Source organism: Pristis pectinata, chromosome 4, assembly GCF_009764475.1.
Source record: "Pristis pectinata isolate sPriPec2 chromosome 4, sPriPec2.1.pri, whole genome shotgun sequence".
Taxonomy (NCBI): Eukaryota; Metazoa; Chordata; class Chondrichthyes; order Rhinopristiformes; family Pristidae; genus Pristis; species Pristis pectinata.
This window is the reverse complement of record NC_067408.1, coordinates 53,195,702-53,220,321: the sequence shown is the minus strand read 5'-3', so window position 1 is coordinate 53,220,321 and position 24,620 is coordinate 53,195,702. Positions and strand designations below refer to the sequence as shown.

Sequence of the window (24,620 nt, the reverse complement as noted above, 5' to 3'; positions counted from 1 at the left end):
CACAAGCAGAGATACCAAGCATTGCAGCATTCAGCAAGCAAAGAAGACTTCTCTGACTTTGGCATGTGCGTAGGATGAAAGTTGGGCACACCTCTAAAATTCTAGTATATGGGAAATAGCCTGAGTCAAAGCTAGTAGGGTAACCAAACCTCCATTTTAAGGATGTAAATACAAGGGGAATAACATCTTTCAATGTTAATTATGACAAATGGGAAATTGTAACTGATGACAGAAGTAAATGGCAATATTGGCTCTGGATAGGGTTGTTCGATTATGAAATCCAGAGGTTTTAAGAGCTCCACTGCAGACACCAGCACCATAAGCAGGGTCATAAACAAGTTCGCCCATCTACAAGTTCAAAGATGACACCACCGTAGTGGGCCAGATCTCAGTAATGATGAAGCGGAGCGCAGGAAGAAAATAGAGAGCTTGTGGCATGGTATCATGACACCAACCTCTCCCTCAATGTCAGCAAAACAAAAGATCTAGTCATTGGCTTAAGGAAGTGGGGTAGAGCACACACCCCTGTCTGTAGCAATGGTGCTGAGGAGGAGATGGTTGAGACCTTCAAGCTCCTAGGTATAAACATCACCAACAGCTTGTCCTGGTCTAACCATGTAGACACTATGGCCAAGAAATCTCACCAACATCTCTACTTCCTCAGAAGGCTAAGGAATTTCGACATGTCCCTGTTGACCCTAACGAATTTTTATAGATGCACCATTGAAAGCATCCTATCCGGTTGCATCACAGCTTGTGTGGCAACTGCTCTGCCCAAGACTGCAAGAATTTGCATAGAGTTGTGGACACAGCTCAGTCCATCACGAAAACCACCCTCTCCTCCATGAACTCTGTCTATACTTCTCACTGCCTCAGAAAAGCAGCCAATATAATCAAAGACTCCACCTACCCCAGACATACTCTCTTCTTCTCCCTTCCTTCAGGCAGAAGATGGAAAAGCTTGAAAACCCACAGCACCAGGCTCAAAGACAGCTTCTATCCCACTGTTATAATATTTGAACAGACCTTTCGTATGTTAAAGATGAAATCTTTTCCTCACAATTGACCTTTTCATGGCCCTTGCACCTTCTTCTCAACCTGCACTGCACTTTCTCTGTAACCGTAACACTGATTTCTGCATTCCTTTATTGTTTTTCCTGTTGTGCTACCTCAAAGTACTTGTGTTTTGAAATTATCTGTCTGGATGGCTTGCAAAACTACATTTTTCACTGTATCTCAGTACATGTGACAATAATAAACCAATAAATCTGCACTCTAATATTAGAGGTCATGCATTTAAGGTGAGAGGTGGTAAGTTTAAAGGAGATGTGCAGGGCAAATTTTTTACACAGAGAATGGTGGGTGCCAGGAATGCACTGCCAGGGGTGGTAGTGGAGAGAAATATAATAGAGGTGTTTAAGAGATTCTTAGATAGGTACATGAATCTGCAGAAAATGAAGGGATATGGACATTGTGTCGGCAGAAGGGATTAGTTTAGTTAAGCATTTAATTACTAGTTTAATTAGTTCGGCACAACATTGTGGGCCGAAGGGCCTGTTCCTGTGCTGCACTGTTCTAGGTTCTATCTCCTATGAATGGCACAGTGGCACAGGAGTTAGTGTAGCAGCCACATAGCTCCAGCAAACCAAGTTCAATTCTGACATTGGGTGCTGTCTGGAGTTTGCACGTTCTTCCTGTGAACACAAAATTTTTCTGTGAGTGCGGCAGTTTCCTTCCCCATCCAAAGACAAGCTGGTTAGTATGTCAATTGTCTACACGAAATTATCCTTAGTGTAGGTGGGTGGCAGGACAATCATGGGGAGTTGATGAATATGTGAGAAAGAATAACTTACAGGAAAATAAGTGTGGGAATGGGACAGATAGGAATGTACTGAGGAGCTGGCATAGACTTAATGGACCGAATGGCATCCTATGCTAAGTCAGTGTCAGACTCCTTCACACTTCTTGCACACAGTTTTCTGCCAGGCTTCCCAATCTGCCAAGCATTTGTGTATGTACTGTGGTCAATCTTTATCTGTAGCTTAGCCCATTGTAATATTTTACTCATCTGCAGCAGGAACAAAGTATTATTTTGCACTCTGATGAACTGGCATCTACGTTCCTTTTGTTCCCACTTCCCAGGGTGAAGACCACTCTGCCTGGCATCTCCCTATATACAGTTTCCTTCTTCTATGCTGTCCTCTAAAGTAAGACTATAGCTGATGGTTGTGAATGTGAAATTAAGTGTTGGTGCACTTGCACCTTCACTGTCTTCCTGCTTTCCCACCATTTGGTGGGCAGGTTACAATTCTTGTGCATCTGAAATGAAAAAGAAATATGGGGTGAGGTTGTTCTACAAGGAGAAAAAAGTACATGCTTACACCATATGCAGCTTGTAAGTCAGGGAAGAATTAGGTATGAGGGAGAAGAAGAATGTGGAAAGAAGATTACAAAGGAGAATACTGTCACTTCAACAGCTAATGCCCATCCAGTAGCCAAGTCCTCTAAGATAGCCCTTCCAATGGCCAGCACCGTCTCTTTCAAGGAATTAGAAACTGCATTTGCACCACTCACCTCTAGTTAGTCCTGCATGAGAGAGAAAAACGTGTCAGAAAAACATCATGCAATCTGTTTGGATGATGTGACAATCATGGATGAATAGCCAACAGTGTACGTTGATTGTTAGATGTGAGTGTGAGGCTTTCAACAACGCTGAGGGCAAAGTAAAGCACATACTTGTATAAATCCAAGTAATAGAAATTTTAGCAGCTAACTATATAATATTGTGCTCACTGGAGTAGTGGCTTGGACAAGTGATGCATTTCATAGTTAAGAGCAATGGGAATTTTAATTATTTATTTACTGCTACTGACCACTCATGGGAGATAATTGAGCATCCTCTGATATTGCCTTGAGGATGTACTGCTGGTATTAACTAACTTATTCTTTTTCGATAGCCTTCTCATTCATGTGCCTGTAGGACTTCTTGCCAATGCCTCCCATCACCACCTCCATCCCTCCAATCCTCAGTACACTTTTTCCCCAGTACATCTGCAGCCACAGTAATGTGTAATGCAAGCTAGAAACGTAATAATAATATGACTCCTGCTAATTCAGGCAGCCATTAGACACCTTGAGCAGCTCCACACAGTAATAACCACAATTAGCATGCAACGTGGCATTGGCATGCTGCAAGTGTTCCCCATACCAGCCACAGATTAGTGAAGCTCTTCGAACTTTGTGCCCATTTTCAGGAGTAATCAATTTATAGCTCATTCTTCTTTAAACGATGTTAAATGTTCATGCCTTTTACGTATGTTTTGTTGGATGTTTTCCTGAATGAATATGTTTATTGGGAATCAGTTTGTGTTCTGTCTGTTACTCTTTATCCAGCACCAAATGAGTTGATTTCACATTCCTGTATCCTGTTGAAGAAGTCATTTTGAGAATATTATCTTGCCAAAAGCTGCCTGGAAACTATTAAGCATAGTTGAAGCATACTCAGCTTTGCTGAGGATGTTGATCATAGTCAATCCCAGTGGGATTTGGAAAGAGATATTTAAACTAGTGCCCTCCCTACTTTTCATCACTATCCTGTTAGAAATTACATCATCTGTTTGGATATTGGAAGAAGATAGCATTGATATGAACTTCGTTGAGTCCATTGTTCCAACAATAAATTAATGTTCATTGTTTAACAATCAGATTTTTATTTGATGATTATATGTTTGGGCAAGATAACTGTAGCCATTCTGTGCATCTGGATCCTTACAGGAATTTGGTGAAAAGAGACAGGAAAATTTGGGAGAGAACCATTGTCTGTAGGGCACAATATCACATAAAGGTTATATTTATCCATTCACTATTGGCTGAGATCCAGTGACAGATTTCATTGCAAGCTATTTATAATGACCATAATAACTTGCAATGGAAAAGTTTTCAAGTATTGTTGCATTATGTTTTATGTAGATACTGTGGATCTACTGGAATATTTGCCCTTCCTTCCCACTTCTATTTCAGTGTAATTGTTTCAAAGCTTAAAGTTAGATTTTATCCCAATTTAGCATCTTCAATCTATAAAACCTTTCATAGCACTTTAATATATTGCACCACTCTAAAGCTACCATTTTATTCAATCTTCTTTACAATTACAAGTTCACCTGATTTCCTTCTTTTGTTTGTGATTTTAGAAATCAATGATATGCCACCTTCCAAAGACAGAAGTGGGCACATAAAACGCCCAATGAATGCATTTATGGTTTGGGCACGAATTCACAGACCATCATTAGCCAAGGCAAACCCCAATGCTAATAATGCTGAGATTAGTGTCCAGCTTGGCCTGGAGTGGAATAAATTGACTGAAGAACAGAAGAAACCTTATTATGATGAGGCACAAAAGATAAAAGAGAAACATAGGGAAGAGTTTCCTGGTGAGTTAAATGCTATTCAGGATTATAATTAATTTTCCTTAGAATCAAGAACCAAAACCTAAAGCAGATGTCTGGGAGTATTCATCATAAAAAAAATCTTCCGCCAATATCTATATAAAATACATCTGGAAATTTATTTGTTTACTTTCTTAAGGAAATTTCTCTATTCAATGAAGAATCACCATGTTGGATCTCAATATTCCAATCAATAATCTGCAAACTACCATAACCATTTGGAAACTTCTGTGCATGGTTTTATATTCTGTGATCTGACTTAATATAGTCTCTAACAAAAATGTTTTAAACAATAAACTGGTAATGGTTTCTCATCTCCTGCTCACACCATTACCTCCAGTGAATCCCAGAATTTCTTCTTGTTCCTTCCTATTTCAATGTTGAAACAGAGAAGAGATAAAATGGAGTCAATTTTGGCACAAAATTCAAGCAATGGTAAAGTCGCTCCCATCCCAGTCAATATTGCAAAGTTGTCATCACAAACACAGGGGGCTTGCTGTCTAAGATTAGAAAACTGGCATACAGGGAAGTCAAACATTACCCAGTAATAGTCATACTCACTGAATCTCCTATTTCTCATACACACATTCATACTCAGTCATATCACCTGAGAGCATTTTGTCAGCTTTCACATGGATGGACTCTATGTAGCACTAATTTTCTTGACCCCCTCCATTATCTCTTGGTCTGACATACAGTACTAGACAGTCAAAAAATTTCCCCCAACTAAATATTAACAAGACTGAAGATAGTCTCCATAACAAATTCTGTTCTCTAATTACTGACTCCATCCCTTGCACAAGCAAAAAGTCTGAAGCTGAACCAAATTGTTCATTTGGTGTCATGCCTAAGTGGAGTATATTTGTGCTGTTTTTAAGAATGTCCCCCAAACCTCTGCATAACATTGTTGACTGCCCTTGCTTCTACTCATCTGCTCCTGAAACCTTGTTACCTCGAGATGTGACCACTGCAGTCTTGGCTGGCTTCCCTCTTTGTAACTCCTTAAACAAGAGGTACACCAAAATTCTGCTGTCCATTTTCTAACTTGCACCAAGATTAGTTCATCCTTCATCCTAGTGCTTGCTGACGGATGATGGCTCCTGCTCAAGCAACACTTTGGTTTAAAAATTTTCATCCTTGTTTTCAGATCCCTTCATGAGATATCTGGGCTGTTCTAATTTGAATGACAGTACTTCACTATTACCAGCCATAACTTCAGCTACTGAGGTCATAAGCTCTAACATTCCCTCTCTAAGCCTCCCTGTCTCTTCACCTCTTTGCCTCCTTAAAGGCACTCATTAAGACCTGTCTCTTTGACAAAGCTTTTGATCATCTCATTGAATATATCCTCATGAGGCTAGGCATCAATTCTTGTTTGATAACACTCCTAGCAACATTTTTGTGTATTAAAGCTGCCAGTAAAAGAAAGCTGTTTGTATATTATCCATTCCCAAATCAAGACTTGTTCTACTTATCAAGTCGGCAGCTCTTTGTTCAGGGAGTGGTGCCAAGTTCGGTCACCTTGGGACACTTTACTGCATTGTGGATGCTGTATAAATGCAAATAATTGTTAATATTGTAGATGCCATTCAAACAAGGTATTAAAGTGAGTTGTTTCCCAAAGATATTAAAATATATAACAGGAATATTGTTGGACAATTACTCTCAAATGGTAAGATTGAACGTGTTCCCTACCCTGTTCTGGCTGCCACATTTACCATTTGCAGCCCAACAAATTTTCTTTGAGACCTTGCTGCTCTGCCGCAGAATAAGTATTACAGCCTTTTGACAGTCCACAGCTGTCATAGGCCTTTGAACTGCTTTTATATATTGTTAATGAGGATTGAAATAATCTAGAAACAAAACATTAATTAAAAGGTCAAATATTTATCTAAAACACATTTATATTCAAGAAATTAATTGAAATAAAGGAACTAGATCACTTATCTACACTTACTTTCTCATTTCAATGGGATCGCACTACATAGGTCACCTAACCCTGGTGTAAGTCTTGAGTGACCACATGCTTCCAGCTCACTCCTGAGTTCCAAGTTGCAGTGTATAGGCAAGTGAGGTGCACCTCTCTCTGATTCATTAATCATCTTTTACTTTGCTTTTCACATTGGCTCAATTTCTTTTTATGTGATTTTTATGTTATTGAGCCTGATTGTGCTGCTGTCCTGTTGGCAGTTCCATAGACAACCATCAGACGGCAGCAGTGTGCAGCTCAGTCCAGTCCTGAATTCTGCACCTGAGCATTGCAGCTAGCTGGTGTTCTCTCTGGACTGTCATCTGGAGAGCAGCACAATAACATAAACATTATAAAAAAGAAATGTTGCCAATGTGTAAAATAAACCAGATCTTCACGAAGGAAGAGAGAGACTCACCTTGTTTGCACCACATGGCTGCGTGAGTCAAAGCTGAACTTTATTTCTATTGCCAACTTGCAAGGGTCCTTGTGATAGTCTGCTTAACACTCCACACATTTCCACTACTCGCTTAGCTTGGCTTTTAATTTTACACAGTTTCAGTGGTGAAGAAACTTTTTTTAATGTTTAAATTAGTGGACACTTGATAGTGGATCATCACTTAACAATGTTAATTTGGTTCCACAGGTTGGGTGTACCAGCCTCGGCCAGGGAAAAAAAAACGATTTGCATTGGGTGTCCCTTCTAGTGTCTTTCCTGGCAGTGGTCAAAATATTGTTTCTACAGCTCCAGCAACAATTTATCCCTATCGACCAGCCACCTACTCAGTAGTAATTCCAAATTTACAGACAAATGTTAATCGGCCATCAGTTATTGGTAAGTTTGTAAAATTTATGTTATGGTGTCAAAATGTATAGTTCAACAGATATATTATGTAATAGTGCTCCCTAGTCTCTATACTTTAATGGTTCCACACCAGCAGAAGGCACTCTAAATGCAATGGAGCAAAATTCAAAATAAAAGAACAACACCTTATTTTACACAGTGCCTTCTACAAGATTTCAATAGCCCAAAACTTGGTTTAGAAAATCACTCCATAAAGCCACAATTGAGGAGGACATGGAGACATCAACCATATTTTAAGCATTAAACAGGACAAGAATGCAATTTGAGATGCCAAAATGGGCATGCAAAGAAAATGAGTCCCTTCCCCCAGGCATTATCAATAAATAAGCCACTAGCCCACTATAAGACTGAATAAAAATTCCCCACTCCAGCCCAAATCTACACACTTGTGCTGCCAGTTTCCCCTCTAACCTTCCTTCCATTCCTTTGCTCCTCTCCCATCCCCAGTTCAACAGAATCATCACTAACCAACAACCACCATTATTGCACCACTCAATCTCCTGAGTTGAGGCCAAAATCATTCACAGCCATTCTCTGCTGATGGGAAAAGAGCCTGGAAACTCCTGTATATCTCATCTCCTCATGCCCATATCCCCCATCCCCCACCTAAATTGTAATTTGTCATATTTTGTTTTGTGCTATGGTTATTTATTTTACAGGATGAAGGAGTCACAGGTAAGGCCAGTATTTATTGCTCATCCCTATATGCCCTTGAAAAGATGAGCTGTCTTGTTAAACAGCTGCATTTTGGGGCCTAGTATTCTTGGGAAGAGAGTTACAAGATTTAGAGCCAGCAATGATGAAGCAACAACAATATCCAAGTCAGGGTTATGTGTAACTTAGTGAGGAACCTGCAAGTTTCTTATGCTAGCTTTGCCCTTCTAGGTAGTGGAGATTGCAGGTTTAGGAGGCATTGTTGAAGTATTTGTTTAGCTAATACATTTTTCCCCTGAATTTTGTATTGGAAGTGACTAGCTTAAAATTTAGGTTTCCCCACATGTGGAAATATCTTTGCTTATATCAACCCAATAAACTCTTCCACAATCTTCAGGATCCCAATGTATCTTTTACATTGAGAGAAATTCCACAGCATGTTCAATCTTTCCTGATATAACCTCTCAATGCTGATGCCATTTTTGCATGAAGAAAATGCATTCAAAAAGGTTTATAATTCAACTATATTGATGAGAGATATAATTTTGTGGAGAAAGCTGTAATATTCTAAAGAATATTTTGTCTGATGTAAACATATTAATATGTTGTCTGGACAATGAGCATTGTGTTCATATTATAAAGCGAGTACCGAATTTGTAACTATTACATTATATTCATGCAGACCTATGAGAAGTAAACAGAAATTAATAAGGGTTTGACCAAAATGGGAACAATAGGAGTACCGGCTCTCAGTAATAATTAAGCAATTTCAGGGCACACATGTCGACCTGTGTATATATGTTGCTTTCTATTTATTAATATTTGGAATCTAAACAACAAGACCAGCGTTTATTGTACATCCTTAATTTCCCTTGAAAAGGTGATTCTAAGCTACTTTCCTGAACTGTGGCAGTCTTTCAAGTGAAAGAACTTCCACAGTTCTGCTGGGTAGGGAGTTCCAGGATTTGGACATAGTAACAATGAAGGAAGAGCAACACACTGCGTCACTCCCTCTGAGGGAATGTCCGCAGGAGATGACGTATCCAGGGACTGCGATAGAGAAGCCTGGCATGTTGTCAGTAGGTGTGATTCAGTGAGTATGACTATTACTGGGTAATGTTTGACTTGCCTATATGCCAATTTTCTAATCTTGGACAGCAAGCCCTCTGCGTTTGTGATGACAACTTTGCAATATTGACTGGGATGGGAGCGACTTTACCATTGCTTGAATTTGGTGCCAAAATTGACTCCATTTTATCTCTTCTCTGTTTCAACATTGGAGTGGCCTTGCTTGGCCATTTGAGAGTTAACCAAATTGATGAGTCTAGAGTCACATATATGTCAGGGCGGATGACGGTAGTGCATTAATGAATTTGATAGGTTTTTGTGTCAGTTCAGTAGTTTTGTGGTCATCATTACTAATGACATTTTTTATAAATTCCAACTATTCACTGAATCTAAATTCAACAGTTCCAATGTTGGGATTTGAACTTGGTTCTTTAGATTCTTTGTCCAGGGCCACTGATATTATACCGCAGCACCACCACCATATGTACATGGTGTTGAACGTACCTCTCCAACTATGGCCAAATTTAAATTCCTGGAGTAAATGAAAATCAAAAAAGCTGCAGATGCTGCAAATCTGAAATAAAAACAGAAAATGCTGGAAACTCTCAGCGGGTCAGGCAGCATCTGCAGGAGGAGATACAAAGTAATGTTTCAGATCCAAGAATTTTTGTCAGGACATTTCCTGCAGCTGCCCATTCATGGTTTAAGGCAAATGTAGTTTGAAAGCATTGTGCCCTTCCTAAAGGTTGCTTGAAATTTCAAGAAATCAGGTGTTGTGATGAAATGAAAAGTCATAAATGGTAGAAATTAGAAATGGAATTAAAAGCACCTTAAAGAGAATCAAATTTAATTTTGCATCATCCACTAGAAGTGCCACATTGAAGCCTCTTGTTGAGCCAACATACTAGATTGTACTCAAGTATGCTAACTAATTTCAGCTGTTGTGAAGCTGTTTTATCAGCCGCGGATTCTGCAATTTGGTGGGATATTTACTTTTCTCACATTTATGGATTTGATGGATAGTCACATGAATGGACCTTAAAATACTGGAAAGAGGACTGTATATACATCAGTAAATAAAGCTCTGAAATGGATGAAAAACAAGCAGGTATTCAGGAGGGGACCAGTGAGATAAATATAATTAGGTCATTTGATCTAGATACACATATAGATATAATGACAATAATATAAATGAGGACAGTTGAAATTAAAATAATAAGTTACACTTATGCATTGTACACTAAATGGCAGATTTTGTGAATGTTTTATTAGAGTATAATGAAGTGTTGGCTTTACATTGAGGTTCATTAGTTGCTGATGAGTGCTCTGTTGCTGCCTACTGCAGTAATCCCAATGATTGCTGGATTTTTTTGATTTTACCAATAGTGTTGTGATGTTCTATGACCAGATAGGTTAGCCCACTTACTTTTAATACAAACCTGGATTTTAGAAGGGATTTTGGTCAACATGCCAGCTAGTCAGTGGAGGTAATCCATAAATTCAACTAATAATGTAACTTGAATAGAAAAAGAGTAAAAATTCCCTCAAAGGGAAATTCAATTGCCTATTAAACAGAAGCCTTCAGAATAGTGAATGAGTGAATGAAGTGGCATGGTATTAAAAAGTGTAAGTATTCAAGCTAAGAAATGGTTTATTTTCATTGTTTTAAAATATTTCATATCATTGTTGATGAAAAGAATGTTGCTTATTATTATTTAGAACTTAATGAGACTTAATAATACCTTGTCCTATAACGGTGATATCCTGGTTTTCCAGCAGGTCAAAGCCAGTCTCTGCGAATGCCAGTTACTCAAGGTCCTCGTCCAAATTCAATTATACTTTATCCACAAACAAATCCTGTCCAGGTTGGTCTGCCTACACAAAATATTTCCAGCCACTCTGCTGTGCCAGTCACTTGTCCTCCAGGACACAGTAGGAATGAGGTGCATCACGAAGTTGCTGGTCCAAGTGCGGTATCTAATTGTGCAGAGCAAAGGATACCTACAATGTCAGTGGATGTTGGCAAACGAAATTCTTCCAGTGAAACTAATAATACTCACAACAGAGGTGCAATGCCTGAAGTCCCAGCACAAAAGGAGATACCCACTGTGCCCAACTGCCCCAGAAATCCACCACCAATACCTTCGGCAACACTTCCACACCCACATGCTTACCAGCATCCACCAATGGGACATGCTGCTAACCTGTTTGGAGCTGCTGCTCGATTTCCTTTTCACCATCCTTATTTCTTGCCTGGACCACCCTACTTTCCTTCAAGGTACGTAGGATCAGATTTAAAACTGCATTATCTTTGTACTTAGAATGTAATTTACAGAAATTTTGCACTATGAAATCTGAAATATTTGTTTTATTTTGTTGTCAGAAATAACGTAGTGTGTCACAGTCCCAGATTATTTGAAATAAATATGGATAATGTTGGAAATACGTAGCCAGTCAGGCAGAGCAAAACAGAGTTAATGTTTTAGGTTAATTACTTTTCATCTTGAGATGTTAACCCCATTCCTCTTTCAACAGATGCTTCCTGACCAGCTGAGTATTGCTAACATTTTCTGTTTTATTTTAGATTTCTAGCTTCTGCACTTTTCATTGCTTTCAGTTATTGCCAAGTTATATGCATGTTTTAGTTTAAGTGTGCTGATGGATCTTATATTTTTGGACTGACATGCAATTTTCTTGCAATGTCTATTGATTCCACAATTTCTTGGGGCCAAGTTGTACCCTAGGTAGTCACTGCCTGTTTCCAACATGGTCTTCAAAGAAAACCTTGAAACCAAAAGCAGTTCTGCATGCCAGTAGAACCCTAACTGTACCCAGGGCTACCTGTAGCTGCAAGATTTGGGGCCCCAGATTCTCCAACATTTGTCACAGCTCCTTGTTCTTCACACATCACTTACTACTGGTGCAGGATTTTATAAACCCCGAAAACCTAGAAGCAGAAGGCAAGATTTCTGTGCCCGGTTAGTAATTAAGGTGAAAGTTGAGTAGAGGGCAGAGAGTAAAGGTTAGAGGGGAGTAGGTCATTTATTCGAGATTCCACTCCGTTGCATTGTACCGTTATGATGCTGGAAGGAAGAGATAGGGAATGGGCAGGCAGTGATTAGTAGAGACCATTTTTCAATTGAAAAACATGCTATCCCTTCTAATATGAGACTATCGATTATCCTGACAGGAGCACTCTAGGCCTACAACTCGATGCTGTCGACAGGATATTACCAGGGAGCTCTCTCTGAGGATATGAGAGCAATTTCTGACTGCTTGCACTTTAGTAAAGTCTGCAGTGGCTGCTCTACCTGCTCCTGTAGGATGAAGGGAAAGTAGGTGAAGCCCGCTCTGAGGAAATGGAATGCCAATGACTCCCTAATGCAGCAAACTATGAGATATGGCTTGTATCAACAGATGTGAGCTGAAATGCTATGAAGCCAGGAATTTGAGATGAGGATGAACTGGTCTCAGTGGGTATCTTGGAGGTGTCTTTTGCTCCCCCATGCCATCTATGAAGAATGTGCCAGGGACAAATGGGCAATGTAGGTCATTTTTGGTTGCAGCAACATGATTGAAAACGCTAACAAGGGTGAGCAGTGTACATGGTAAGCTGTGAGTGTGTAGCAGGGTGCAGAAATCTGATCATGCATGTAGGTTTAATGTGATTGGCTCTTTAAAGAACATTCAGTTTGAGTCTTCAGAATTAGTATAAGCTGATTCTTCTGTGAGTGAATAAGGCCAACGTGGGTGAAATCTTGCTGGAGACTAATTTTACATTTTGCACGGCTGCTGATTAGATACTAGAAAAATTACTAGGGAATAAAACAAAAATACAAAAATATCTTGCACCTAAATGATCATACGATATTAAGAACTGTTTTTAATGCTCCTTGAATTGTTGCATAATTAGTTAATATAGCATTAACATGATTCTTAATTTCATAATAACAGTTATTCCACTGTTGCATAGATGAATTTTGAGGCCACGTCTTCTAGAATGTTTTCAGTATGGAACTAGGGTGCATGGCAATTCTGCCCCACTACATGTAAACTGGAGGAGCTGATCTTTCAGATCTTTAAAGGCAGATAGTGCCCTTTTAACATCTGCTTGATAATTCCACCTCAGATTCCTGGTTCTCCCCCAGTGCATTATGAAATATCCACATTCCCCAAATATTTAAATTTGATCACCTCACATTATGGAGCTGTGTCAGCTTGCAGCATGGACAGAGCCAGCAATCTATACATATTACCAATCCATTGCTTAAAAATAGCTGTTAAGAGAACTGGGTAACGCAGTAGGCTGTTATCTGAATTGAATTGAAAATAGCTCTTGAGTTCGACATGAAATAAGTTCAGGCTAGCCTCTGATGGTCGTGGACACAAGTGCACAGCTGATTAGTGTCAAAATAGGTGGTTCTATAAGAGGGCACAAATATTTATAAACATATCATTAGTATATTGGTGGCCATCCTTAATTCTTCCTCTGCTGTTCCTCAAAATGTTACTATTTTGCAGTTAGCCATGTTAGATTGATAATTTCAGTGCCTAGAATAGGTGATGCAGGGATATTGCTTTTCTATGTAAAATTAGTGAAGGTAGGATTTACATGAAAATCTTCTGATGTTGGTAGAACTACTGGACAAATAGAACATAGAACATTACAGCACAGTACAGGCTCTTTGGCCATGTGCCTGTCTAAGAGTTTCTTAAATGTCCCTAATGTTTCTCCCTCTACCAGCACCCCTGGCAGCGTGTTACACACACCAACCACTCTCTGAGCAAAAAACTTACCTCTGATATCCCCCCCCGTACTTTGCTCCAATCACCTTAAAATTATGCCTCCTCATGTTAGCCATTTCTGCCCTGGGAAAAAGTCTCTGGCTGTCCACTCAATCTATGCCTCTTATCATCTTGTACACCTCTATTAAGTCACCTCTCATCCTCCTTTGCTCCAAAGAGAAAAGCTCTAGCTCGCTTAACCTATCCTCATAAGACATGCTCTCCAATCCAGGTAGCATCTTGGTAGATCTCCTCTGCACCCTCTCTAAAGCTTCCACATCCTTCCTACAGTGAGGTAACTAGAACTGAACACAATATTATAAGTGTGGTCTAACCAGTGTTTTATAGAGCTGCAACATTACCTTCTGGATCTTGAACTCAATCCCCTGACTAATGAAGGCCAACATGCCATACGCCTTTGTAACAACCCTATCAACTTGCGCGGCAACTTTTAGGATTCTATGGGCTTGGACCTCAAGATCACGCTGTTCCTCCACACTGCCATTAACCTTGTACTCTGCCTTCAAATTCGATCTTCCAAAGTTTATCACCTCACACTTTTGCAGGTGGAACTCCATCTGTCACTTCTCAGCCCAGCTCTGCATCCTAACAATGTCCAGTTGTAACACTCGACAACCTTCTACACTATTCACAACACCAACAACCTTCATGTCATCTGCAAACTTACTAACCCACCCTTCCACTTCCTCATACCAGTCACTTACACAAATCACAAACAGCAGGGGTCCCAGAACAGATCCCTGCGGAACACCACTGGTCACCAACCTCCAGGCATAATACACTCCATCTACAACCACCCTCTGTCTTCTATGGGCAGGCCAATTCTGAATCCACACGGCCAAGTTTCCCTGGATCCCATGCCTCCTGACCTTCTGAATGAACCTTCCATGAAGAACCTTATCAAACGCCTTACTACAGTCCATATACACCACATCCACTGCTCTACCTTCATCAATGTGTTTTGTCACATTCTCAAATATTTCAGTCAGGTTCATGAGGCATGACCTGCCCCTCACAAAGCCATGCTGACTATCCCTAATCAGCCTATACTTCTCTCAATGCTCATAAATCCTGTCCCTAAGAATCTTTTCCAATAATTTGCCCACCACTGAAGTAAGACTCACTGGTCTATAATTCCCAGGAAGATCCCTACTCTCTTTCTTGAATAAAGAAACAACATTTGCCATCCTCCAATCATCTGGCACTACTCTTGTGGCCAGTCAGGAAGCAAAGATCATCGCCAAGGGCTCAGAAATCTCTTCCCTCACTTCCCATAGTATCCTGATATATTTCCCGTCTGGCCCCGGGGACTTATCTATCCTAATATTTTTCAAAAGTTCCAGCACATCCTCCTTCTTAACATTGACATGCTATAGCTTATCAGCCTGTTTTCCAATGTCCTTTACAAGTGTCAAGGTCTCTCTCACAGGTCAATACTGAAGCAAAGTGTTCATTAAGTACCTCCTCTACTTCCTTCAATTCCAGGCACATGTTTCCTCCTCTATCCCTAATCAGTCCTACCTTCACTCTAGTCATCCTCCTGTTCTTCACATACGAGTAGAACACCTTGGGGTTTTCCGTAATCCTACTCGCCAAGGCCTTCTCATGTCCCCTTCTAGCTCTCCTAAGTCGATTCTTAAACTCCTTCCTGGCTACCTTGCAATTCTCTAGAGCCCTGTCTCATCCTTGCTTCCTGAATCTTAAGTAAGCTTCTTTCTTCCTCTTCACAAGATATTCCACATCTCTTGTCAACCATGGTTCCTTCACCCTACCATCCTTTTCCTGCCTCAAATGGGACAAACTCATCCGGAACTCCCTGCCAGCAATCTCTAAACAACCTCCATATTTCCATTGTGCACTTCCCTGAGTACACCTGCTCCCAATTTACACTCTAATAGCATCATATTTCCCCCTCCCCCAATTAAATACTTGCCCATACCATATGCTCCTATCCCTCTCCAAGGCAAGGGTAAAGGTCAGGGAGTTGTGGTCACTGTCTCCAAAATGCTCACCCACTGAGAGATCTGAAACCTGTCCAGGTTCATTGCCTAGTACCAGATCCAGAATAACCTCTCCTCTAGTCGGCCTGTCTACATATTGTGTCAAGAATCCTTCCCAGACACACTTAACAAATTCTGCCCCATCCAAATTTTTTGCACTTAGGAGGTACCAATCAATATTACAGAAGTTGAAATCACCCATGACAACCCTGTTATTTTTGTACCTTTCCAAAATCTGCCTCCCAATCTATTCCTCAGTGTCTCTGTTGCTATTGGGGAGGTCTGTAGAATACTCCCATTAGAGTGATTGCTCCCTTCCTGTTTCTGACCTCCACCCACACTGACTCAGTAGACCATCCCTCCAGGATGTCTTCCCTTTCTGCAGCTGTGATACTATCCCTGATTAGCAAAGCCACTCCCTCACCTCTTTTACCTTCATCCCTGTGCCTTTTGAAACATCTAAACCCCGGAATATCCAGCAGCCATTCCTGCCCTTGTGACAGCCAAGTCTCTGTAATGGCACAACATCATAGTTCCATGTACTGACCCATGATCTAAGTTCATTACACTTGTTCCTGATATTTCTTGCATTAAAATAGACACACTTCAACCCATCCAACTGACAGCAATTTTGCCTTATCAAATGCCTGTCCTGCCTCACAGTCTCTCTACACGTTGCATCAACCTGTACACCAACTGCCCCATGCTCTGACCTGTCACTCAGGTTCCCATCCCCCTGCCAAACTAGTTTAAACCCTCTGTAATAGCTCTAGCAAATGTGCCTGCGAGGATATTGGTCCCCCTCCAGTTCGGGTGTAACCCATCCCTTTTGTACATGTCATACCTTCCCCAGAGGAGGTCACAATGATCCACAAATCTGAAACCCTTCCCGCTGCACCGATTTCTCAGCTGCCCTTTCGTTCGCCAAATCAACCTATTCTTACTCTCAGTGGCGTGTGGTGCAGGCAACAATCCAGAGATTACTACCCTTGAGGTCCTGCTTTTCAGCTTCCTACCTAGTTCCCCATTTTCACTTTTCAGGACCTCATCCTTTTCCTTAATTACACCATTGGTACCAATGTGTACCATGACTTCTGGCTGCTCACCCTCCCCCTTTAGAATGCCGTGGACCCAATCTGAGATGTTCCTGACCCTGACACTTGGGAGGCAACATACCATCTGGGGGTCTCTTTCACATCCGCAGAATTTCCTGTCTACTCCCCTAACTATAGAGCCCCCGATCACTATTGCTCTCCTCTTCTTCCCCCTTCCCTTCTGAGCCACAGATCCAGCAACCTGACCGCTGCAGCTTTCCCCTGGTAGGTCATCCCTCCCCCAACAGTATCCAAAGCAGTATACCTGTTATTGAGGGGAACGGCCACAGGGATACTCTGCACTACCTGCCTATTCCCTTCCCTTCTCCTGACAGTCCCCAGTTACCTGCCTCCTGCAACTTAGGTGTGGCTGCCTCCCTGTAGCTTTTATCTATCATCTCCTCATTCTCCCGTATGAGCCAAAGGTCATCCAGCTGCAGCTCCAGTTCCCTAACACAGTCTGTAAGGAGCTGTAGCTGGATGCTCCTCCCCCAGATGTAGCTATCAGGGTGACTTCAGATCTCCCACATCTGGCAGGAAGAACGCACTACTGACCCTGGATCCATTGTCACTACTTTAGCTGGGAACTAGAGACCGAGAGTCCTGCTTCTCGCTCCTAGTCATGGCCCTCGCTCGCTACCTGGGAAAGAGCTGGGTCCCGACACTCACCTCTTTATATGGCTCCCACTTCTCACACTGAGAGTCCCGCTTCTCGCTCCAAGTCACGGCCCTCGCTACAAATGTTGCATAAATATTTCAAATATGTTCCTACAAGCAACTTAAGACCCTGACTTGTAAATGTAATCACTTACTTGTTCGAGATGGCAAAGGGAGTTCCCATCTATAGATGGAAAAAATTCAATGTTTGGATGCCAAAGAGTGCCCCTCCCAGGAATTCACTCTGCTGACAGCCTCCTTTTGTGCAATAAATAAACTGTCAGCTGTCAATAGTAGCCCTCAGTGGCGCACAGATTGGTCTCCAATTATAAGTTTTAGAAACTAACCATCTTTAAATTATACATTGACATAGAAATTTGGCAAGTCATTAGTGGTTTAACAAAGTTTTTCTGCATTAGTAGTATCGCTAGTGATCTTGTTGTTTATACTAAGCTATTTTTACATTTGGCTTTTGAACATTTTGGTGAACTATATGCCATTGCAATGGGTATTCATTGTCAAGCATTTGCCATTGTGAACTTCCAAACAAGTTTTTTTTTTAATTTAAAAAGTTTTTTTTATTTACAGCGTGGTAACAGGCCCTTCCGGCCCAATGAGTCCGCGCTGCCCATTTTAAACCCAAATTGACCTACCCATATGTCTTTTAGAATGTGGGAGGAAACCGGAGCACCTGGAGGAAACCCACACAGATACAGGAGAACATACAAACTCCTTACAGACAGTGACGGGAATCGAACCCTGATCGCTGGCACTGTAATAGCGTCACGCTAACTGCTACGCTACCATGCCACCCAAATTATTTATTTACATTAGTTATTTACATTACTGCAGATGCTATCTTTAGTCATTCTATTTACACTTAGGATGTTCACCTTTTTACATTAGTGTAAATATTCTCTGATCTATTCCCACATTTAATTCATTTTGCATAACTGTTGGCCAACCTTTGAAGACTGAACAGCTCCGAGGACCACTGAGGATTGGGTTATTCTTGCCTAATGATTCCAATGTATTTGCAAGAACTTTCTGTAAGCTCTCTATCCCCTCCAGTAATCTTGTATTATAATGGTTATAGCTTAAATCTCTGATGAGTAACTTTTAACCAACATGTGTGGTTCCAAGACTTCTACCAAAATAAGGCAAGTCCCTTCAAATTTTCCCCTTCTGCTATCAGTAGCCAGCACCGATTATGTTCCTAACTTAAAAAGAGAAGTAAATGTTATTTGAGTAAAAATATTGGAACACAAACCTGTTGCAGCTTCACCTCGGGGCCCCTCCTAGAATGCCAGCAGGTACACAACTTAATAACAGAACATTGCTGATCAATAACACAGTATTTATTCTGTGATGCCATACAGTTTTCATATCGTTCCCTTATTAAAAAACCAACTGTTGATCTGAAAAACTCAAACACAATAGGCATTATAAAAGTAATTAGACTTCCATCATGGAGGCAGCTAACTTGCCTTCCAGTTCTGCAGATTACTCTTGGGGTCCTCAATTTGTGTTTTATTATTGTATCTTGCTTTGAAGATTTTTAAAATTTTTGGGGGGGATCTGGATGCTGCTGGCAAGGCCAGGTTTTCTTGTCCACCTCTAATTGCCCTTGAGAAGGTGGTGGTGATCTGCCTTCTTTAGTAACTGCAGCCCTTCTGATGAAGGTGTTCCCACTGTGCTGCTGGCAAGGGAGTTCAAGGACTTAGACCCAGTGATGATGGACTAGTGATATATTTCCAGGTCAGGACGGTGTGCGACATGGAGGGGAACCTGCAGGCAATGGCGTTCCCGTGCACCAGTTGCCCTTATCCTTGGTGTATTGGTGAGATTGAAAATTTGGAAGGCACTTTTCGAGTAGTCTGGGCAAGTAACTGCAGTGCATTTTGTAGAAAGTGCACACTGCAGCCACTGTATGCCGGTGGTGGAGGAATGAACGTTTAAGGTGGTTGGTGGGATACCAATCATGTGGGTTATTTTGTTTTGCTCCTTAAAAGTCGTTGGCACTCATCCAGGCAAGTGAAGAGTACAGTTGGACGGTAGACTTAGGCTGCAGAGAGAGATTGATAGTTTGGTAATATTAATAGTAATATCGCTGGTGATCTTATTGTTTATATTTAGCTATTTTTACATTTGGCTTTTGAACATTTTGGTGAACTATCTGTCATTGCAATGGGTATCCATTGTCAAGCATTGCCATTGTGAACTTCCAAACAAGTTTTTATTTACATTACCACAGATGCTATCTTTAGTCATTTTATTTACACTTAGGATGTTAATCTTTTTGCATTAGTGTAAATGCTCTCTGATCTATTCCCACATTTCATTCATTTTGCATAATTGTTGACAAACCTTTGAAGACTGAACAGCTCCGAGGACCACTGGGGATTGGGTTATTCTTGCGTGATGATTCAAGTGTATTTGCAAGAACTTTCTGCAAGCTCTCTATCCCCTCCAATAATCTTGTATTATAATGGTTATAGTGGGAGAGGGAACTTAAATCTCTGATGAGTAACTTTTAACCAACATGTGTGGTTCCAAGACTTCTACCAAAATAAGGCAAGTCCCTTCGAACTTCCCCCTTCCACTATCAGTAGCCAGCACCGATTATGTTCCTAATTCAAAAAGAGAAGTAAATTTTATTTGAGTAAAAATATTGGAACACAAACTTGCAGCAGCTTCACCTTAGAGCCCCTCCTAGAACTCCAGAAGAAAACAGGTACACAACTTAATAACATGACATTGCTGATCAATAACACAGTTTTTATTCTGTGATGCCATACAACTCTTCACATTGTTCCCTTATTAAAAAACCAACTGTTGATCTGAAAAGCTCAAACACAATAGGCATTATAAAAGCAAATAGACTTCCATCATGGAGGCAGCTAACTTGCCTTCCAGTTCTGCAGATTACTCTTGGGGTCCTCAATTTGTGTTTTGTTATTGTATCTTGCTTTGAAGATTTTAAAAATTTTTTGGGGGGATCTGGATGCTGCTGGCAAGGCCAAGTTTTCTTGCCCATCTCTAATTGCCCTTGAGAAGGTGGTGGTGATCTGCCTTCTTTAGTAGCTGTAGCCCTTCTGATGAAGGTGCTCCCACTGTGCTGCTGGCGAGGGAGTTCAAGGACTTAGACCCAGTGATGATGAAGGACTGGTGATATATTTCCAGGTCAGGACGGTGTGTGACATGGAGGGGAACCTGCAGGCAATGGCGTTCCCGTGCACCGGTTGCCCTTATCCTTGGTGTATTGGTGAGATTGAAAATTTGGAAGGTGCTTTTCGAGTAGTCTGGGCAAGTAACTGCAGTGCATTTTGTAGAAAGTGCACACTGCAGCCACTGTGCCAGTGGTGGAGGAATGAATGTTTAAGGTGGTTGGTGGGATACCAATCACGTGGGTTGTTTTGTCTCACTACTTAAAACTTGTTGGCACCTTACCCATCCAGGCAAGTGGAAAGTACAGTTGGACGGTAGACTTAGGCTGCAGAGAGAGATTGATGGTTTGGTGAAATGGGCTGAAAAATGGCAAATGGAGTTTTATCCAGACAAATGTGAGGTGATGCATTTTGGGAGCACCAATGAGGCCAGGACATATACCATGAATGGTAGAAACTTAGTGAGTATTGAGGAACAGAGGAAACTTGGAATACAAGCCCATAGCTCCTTGAAGGTAGCAACATGTGTCGGCAATGTGGTTTGGAAGGCATTTGGGATATGGGTCTTTATCAGTCAGAATGCAGAAGTAGGGAGGTTATGCTCCAACTTTATAAAACCTTGGTGCAGTCCTGGTCACCAATGTATAGGAAGGATGTGATAGTGCTGGGGAGGGCATGGAGGAGATTTACCACAATGTTGCCTGGGATGGAGCAGTTCAGTTATAAGGAGAGACTGGAGTATCTTAGGTCTGTTCTCCCTGGAGAGGGGGAGGTTAAAAGGGGACGTGATTAAGGTATATAAAATAATGAGGGGTATTATGGTAGACTGCAGGAAATCTTTTTCCATATCAGAGGTAGATAAAAGAAGAGGACACAGATTTAGGGTAAGGGGGAAGAGATTCAAAGGGGACATGAGGGGGACCTTGTTCACCCAGGGAGCAGTAAGTACCTGGAATGCACTGCCTGAGAGAGTGGTTGAAGCTGGGTTGCTGACAGCATGACAGTTGCTGATCACATGAATAACTTAGGCATAGAGGGCAATGGGATTAATACGGAAGGGTGCCCACTGTTCAACATGGACGAGTTGGGGTGAATGGCCTGTTTCCATGCTCTACAATTCTATGATTCTGAACCTTTCAGAGGACAACTGGGGACTGAGTTTCAAGACAGCCCTCAATCTTGGCTGTTTCCTTCATAGGTAGTTCAACAGCAGTCCAAATACCCTGGCCTGGGAGTCTCATACTCACTGCCTCACCAGGGCATATTTCTTGAAGTGGTTAACATTCCTGTTAAAGTAACCCTGTTGATGATCCTTCACGTCCATCAGCACTTGAGTGTCTTCATCAGAAGAATATCAAGCTTGTAAGGTAATTTCTGCCGTAGGAACACATGACCCATAAGTTTCCATGCAGAACCAGTCACCACCTCACGATTAAGTGCATGGCGTCAAAGTAACAAAGCTAAAACTCACTTTACCCAACCCCTCACACTTTGTGAAGAATTGTTTCTCAGTACTGGCAGCATTCTCATATTTTACATTTGAATGTGGATAAAAAGTTAATGATGCAACAGCCTCCATGTGTTGGCTAAGCCTTAAGATTCTGCAAGAGGAAATTGTGGACAAATATCTGTAATTAGTATGTCTGGTATAATTAGTGAACATAACTTGAAATTCTTCCAAAACGCTGTGACCAAGATCTGCAACCTAGCTACATCAATAAAGTTACACTAATAATCGGCCATAACAACTTGAGTGCAGCATGTCATTCACAGTGCTCAGTACCTAATCATAATGTCATGCTGGGGAAAGCAAACTTCCATGAGCTAATTAAGTATCATGTTTTGAAATTTATTATTTAACTGAATTGTCAGCCTGGGTCAATATTAGCTAGCTTTTAAGCACTACATTAACAACCTTTTTTGTGTTATGAACAACTGCCATTATTTCTTTATGCAGCACACAAGTTGTTGAATTTTGAATATAAAATTTATTGTACTGTCAATGTGATTAAACAAAAATATAGCAACACAAACTTACAAGATTTAGCCAATACCAGCCTGTTGTAGCTTCACCTCATTGGCCTTTCCAGGACTTTGCAGAACAAACCAGTCATCCAATCCATTCAAGAGACATCGCTAACCTATGTGATGTCACACATCCCCTCAAATTGATGGCTAGAAGTGGGATGGAAAACAATAAATGTGCAAATTTGTGAATTTTGACCCCAAACAGTAGTAAAAGTACCTTATTTTAATTTAACCAGCTATCAGTTTTGGTGTGGCAAAGTACTCTGCTCTACAGAGATGTGTCTATAGTTATAATATTAAAGTCCAGTTCCATGGCTAATTTGGTCTGCCACTCATAGTTGCCTTCATACTTTCTCTGTGGCCACACTTTCCTTTTGTGATTTTTGGGGATTGATTGATTTGGATGTCTGGGTGCCATGGCCAATCCCACAAAGCAGATCAAGCCATGAGTGGTGACTAGGCAGCAGATCCTGAAGCCCCATCTCTGGAGCATACTGCAGGCCTTTTGACTACTCACTGCTGTCACCACCTGTCAAAGGACTTTCAGCAATTTATAAATGTTTCTGATAATCAGAGGCATCTGAAAATGGTTGAAGCAGATTTAAATAATTATGTGTAGTTCAAAGGCCCACTGGCTTCATTGAACTGTGCAAAGCCAGCTGCATCCCTTTCAACCCTGTTTCAGAAGTCATACTAGGCAGAAGCCAGGGAGTATTAAGATGATGTAATGAGCTGTGAACCAGAAGCTGGGTCAGGAGCAGATCAGAACAACATATGGAAGTCTCACCTGCACTACAAATGCAAGAACAGTCAGGCAAAAGATCTAGAAGGCCCTTAAGCATAAATAAATGGAGAATAACAATGTAGGGGTGTATTTGATGCTAAGTTTTCTCTTGTGCTTTATAATGTACTCAAAACTTTATTGCTCCTTGAAAACACACTCTATGTTCTGACTGTCACCTGATGCTCAGTTTCCTCAAATTATTATCGAACACTGAACTGATTCCCTCTCTTCTTCCACAACAGTACTTGTCCTTATAGCAGACCACCCTATGGCTACGGTGACTTTGCAAACAGCATGTCCGAATGCCTAGGCTACTATGAGGACCGATACCAGAAGCACGAGGCTATGTTCTCAGCGCTGAATAGAGACTATCCTTTCAGGGAGTACCCGGATGACTGTCAACGCAATGCAGACTCCAGAAGCAATAGCAGCATAGAGGAAGGGCCCCACTCTAACAGCCTAGGAGGAGAAGAGTATCTGAACTCTATGCCACAGCTGGATGTTGGAGCACTGGAGAATGTGTTCACAACCCCAATGTCTGCTCCATCACAGCCTCAGAGAGTGGAGATGGTCCACAGTGATGATGAACAAGAAGGCAAAGTTTTAAAAAGCCTGTAGCTAAAAACCAACCTATTCAATTTGTTTAAAACATACCATCATAAAAAGTATCTCTGTGGAATGATGATTCTTTTATTTATAATAAACCAAACTGAGAATTCACAGTTTTGTCTCCACATGGGAGCACTTGATGTTTATAACATCCATGCATGAAAATATCGAGCAGTAAAAACTACAACTTCCACACACAAAAAGTATAAAAAAGAAAAAAATGTTGGTGTTACCTGTTGTTATTGACACATTTTAAAGTGCTTTCAGTAACCTTTTGATTTAGTTTCAAAATTCAGTTGAAACACAGCTAACTGCTAGTTAGTGCTCGTCTTTGCTCGTCAACTTCTGTAAGTGTTGTTCATATTGTTATAGCTTCTTTCTGAGTTATATTTTAATAAACTAAAGTTAAACTGACTTTTTTAAAATAATTATTTTTTCCTTAATTGCTCCCTTGTCACATATGATAAAGTTGCA

General features: G+C 40.9%; 1 protein-coding gene across 1 annotated transcript in view; it reads left to right on the top strand.

The window, feature by feature from the left end:
- Positions 1-24,155, top strand: part of LOC127569632 (transcription factor SOX-30-like) — a 62,534-nt gene extending 38,379 nt beyond the window's left edge. Inside the window, exons 3-6 of the mRNA XM_052014433.1 lie at positions 4,191-4,430; positions 7,061-7,249; positions 10,991-11,279; positions 23,780-24,155. Coding sequence (XP_051870393.1) covers positions 4,191-4,430; positions 7,061-7,249; positions 10,991-11,279; positions 23,780-24,155 — 1,094 coding nt within the window. The remainder of the gene's footprint in view (positions 1-4,190; positions 4,431-7,060; positions 7,250-10,990; positions 11,280-23,779) is intronic.
- The last annotated feature ends 465 nt before the right edge of the window (positions 24,156-24,620 follow it).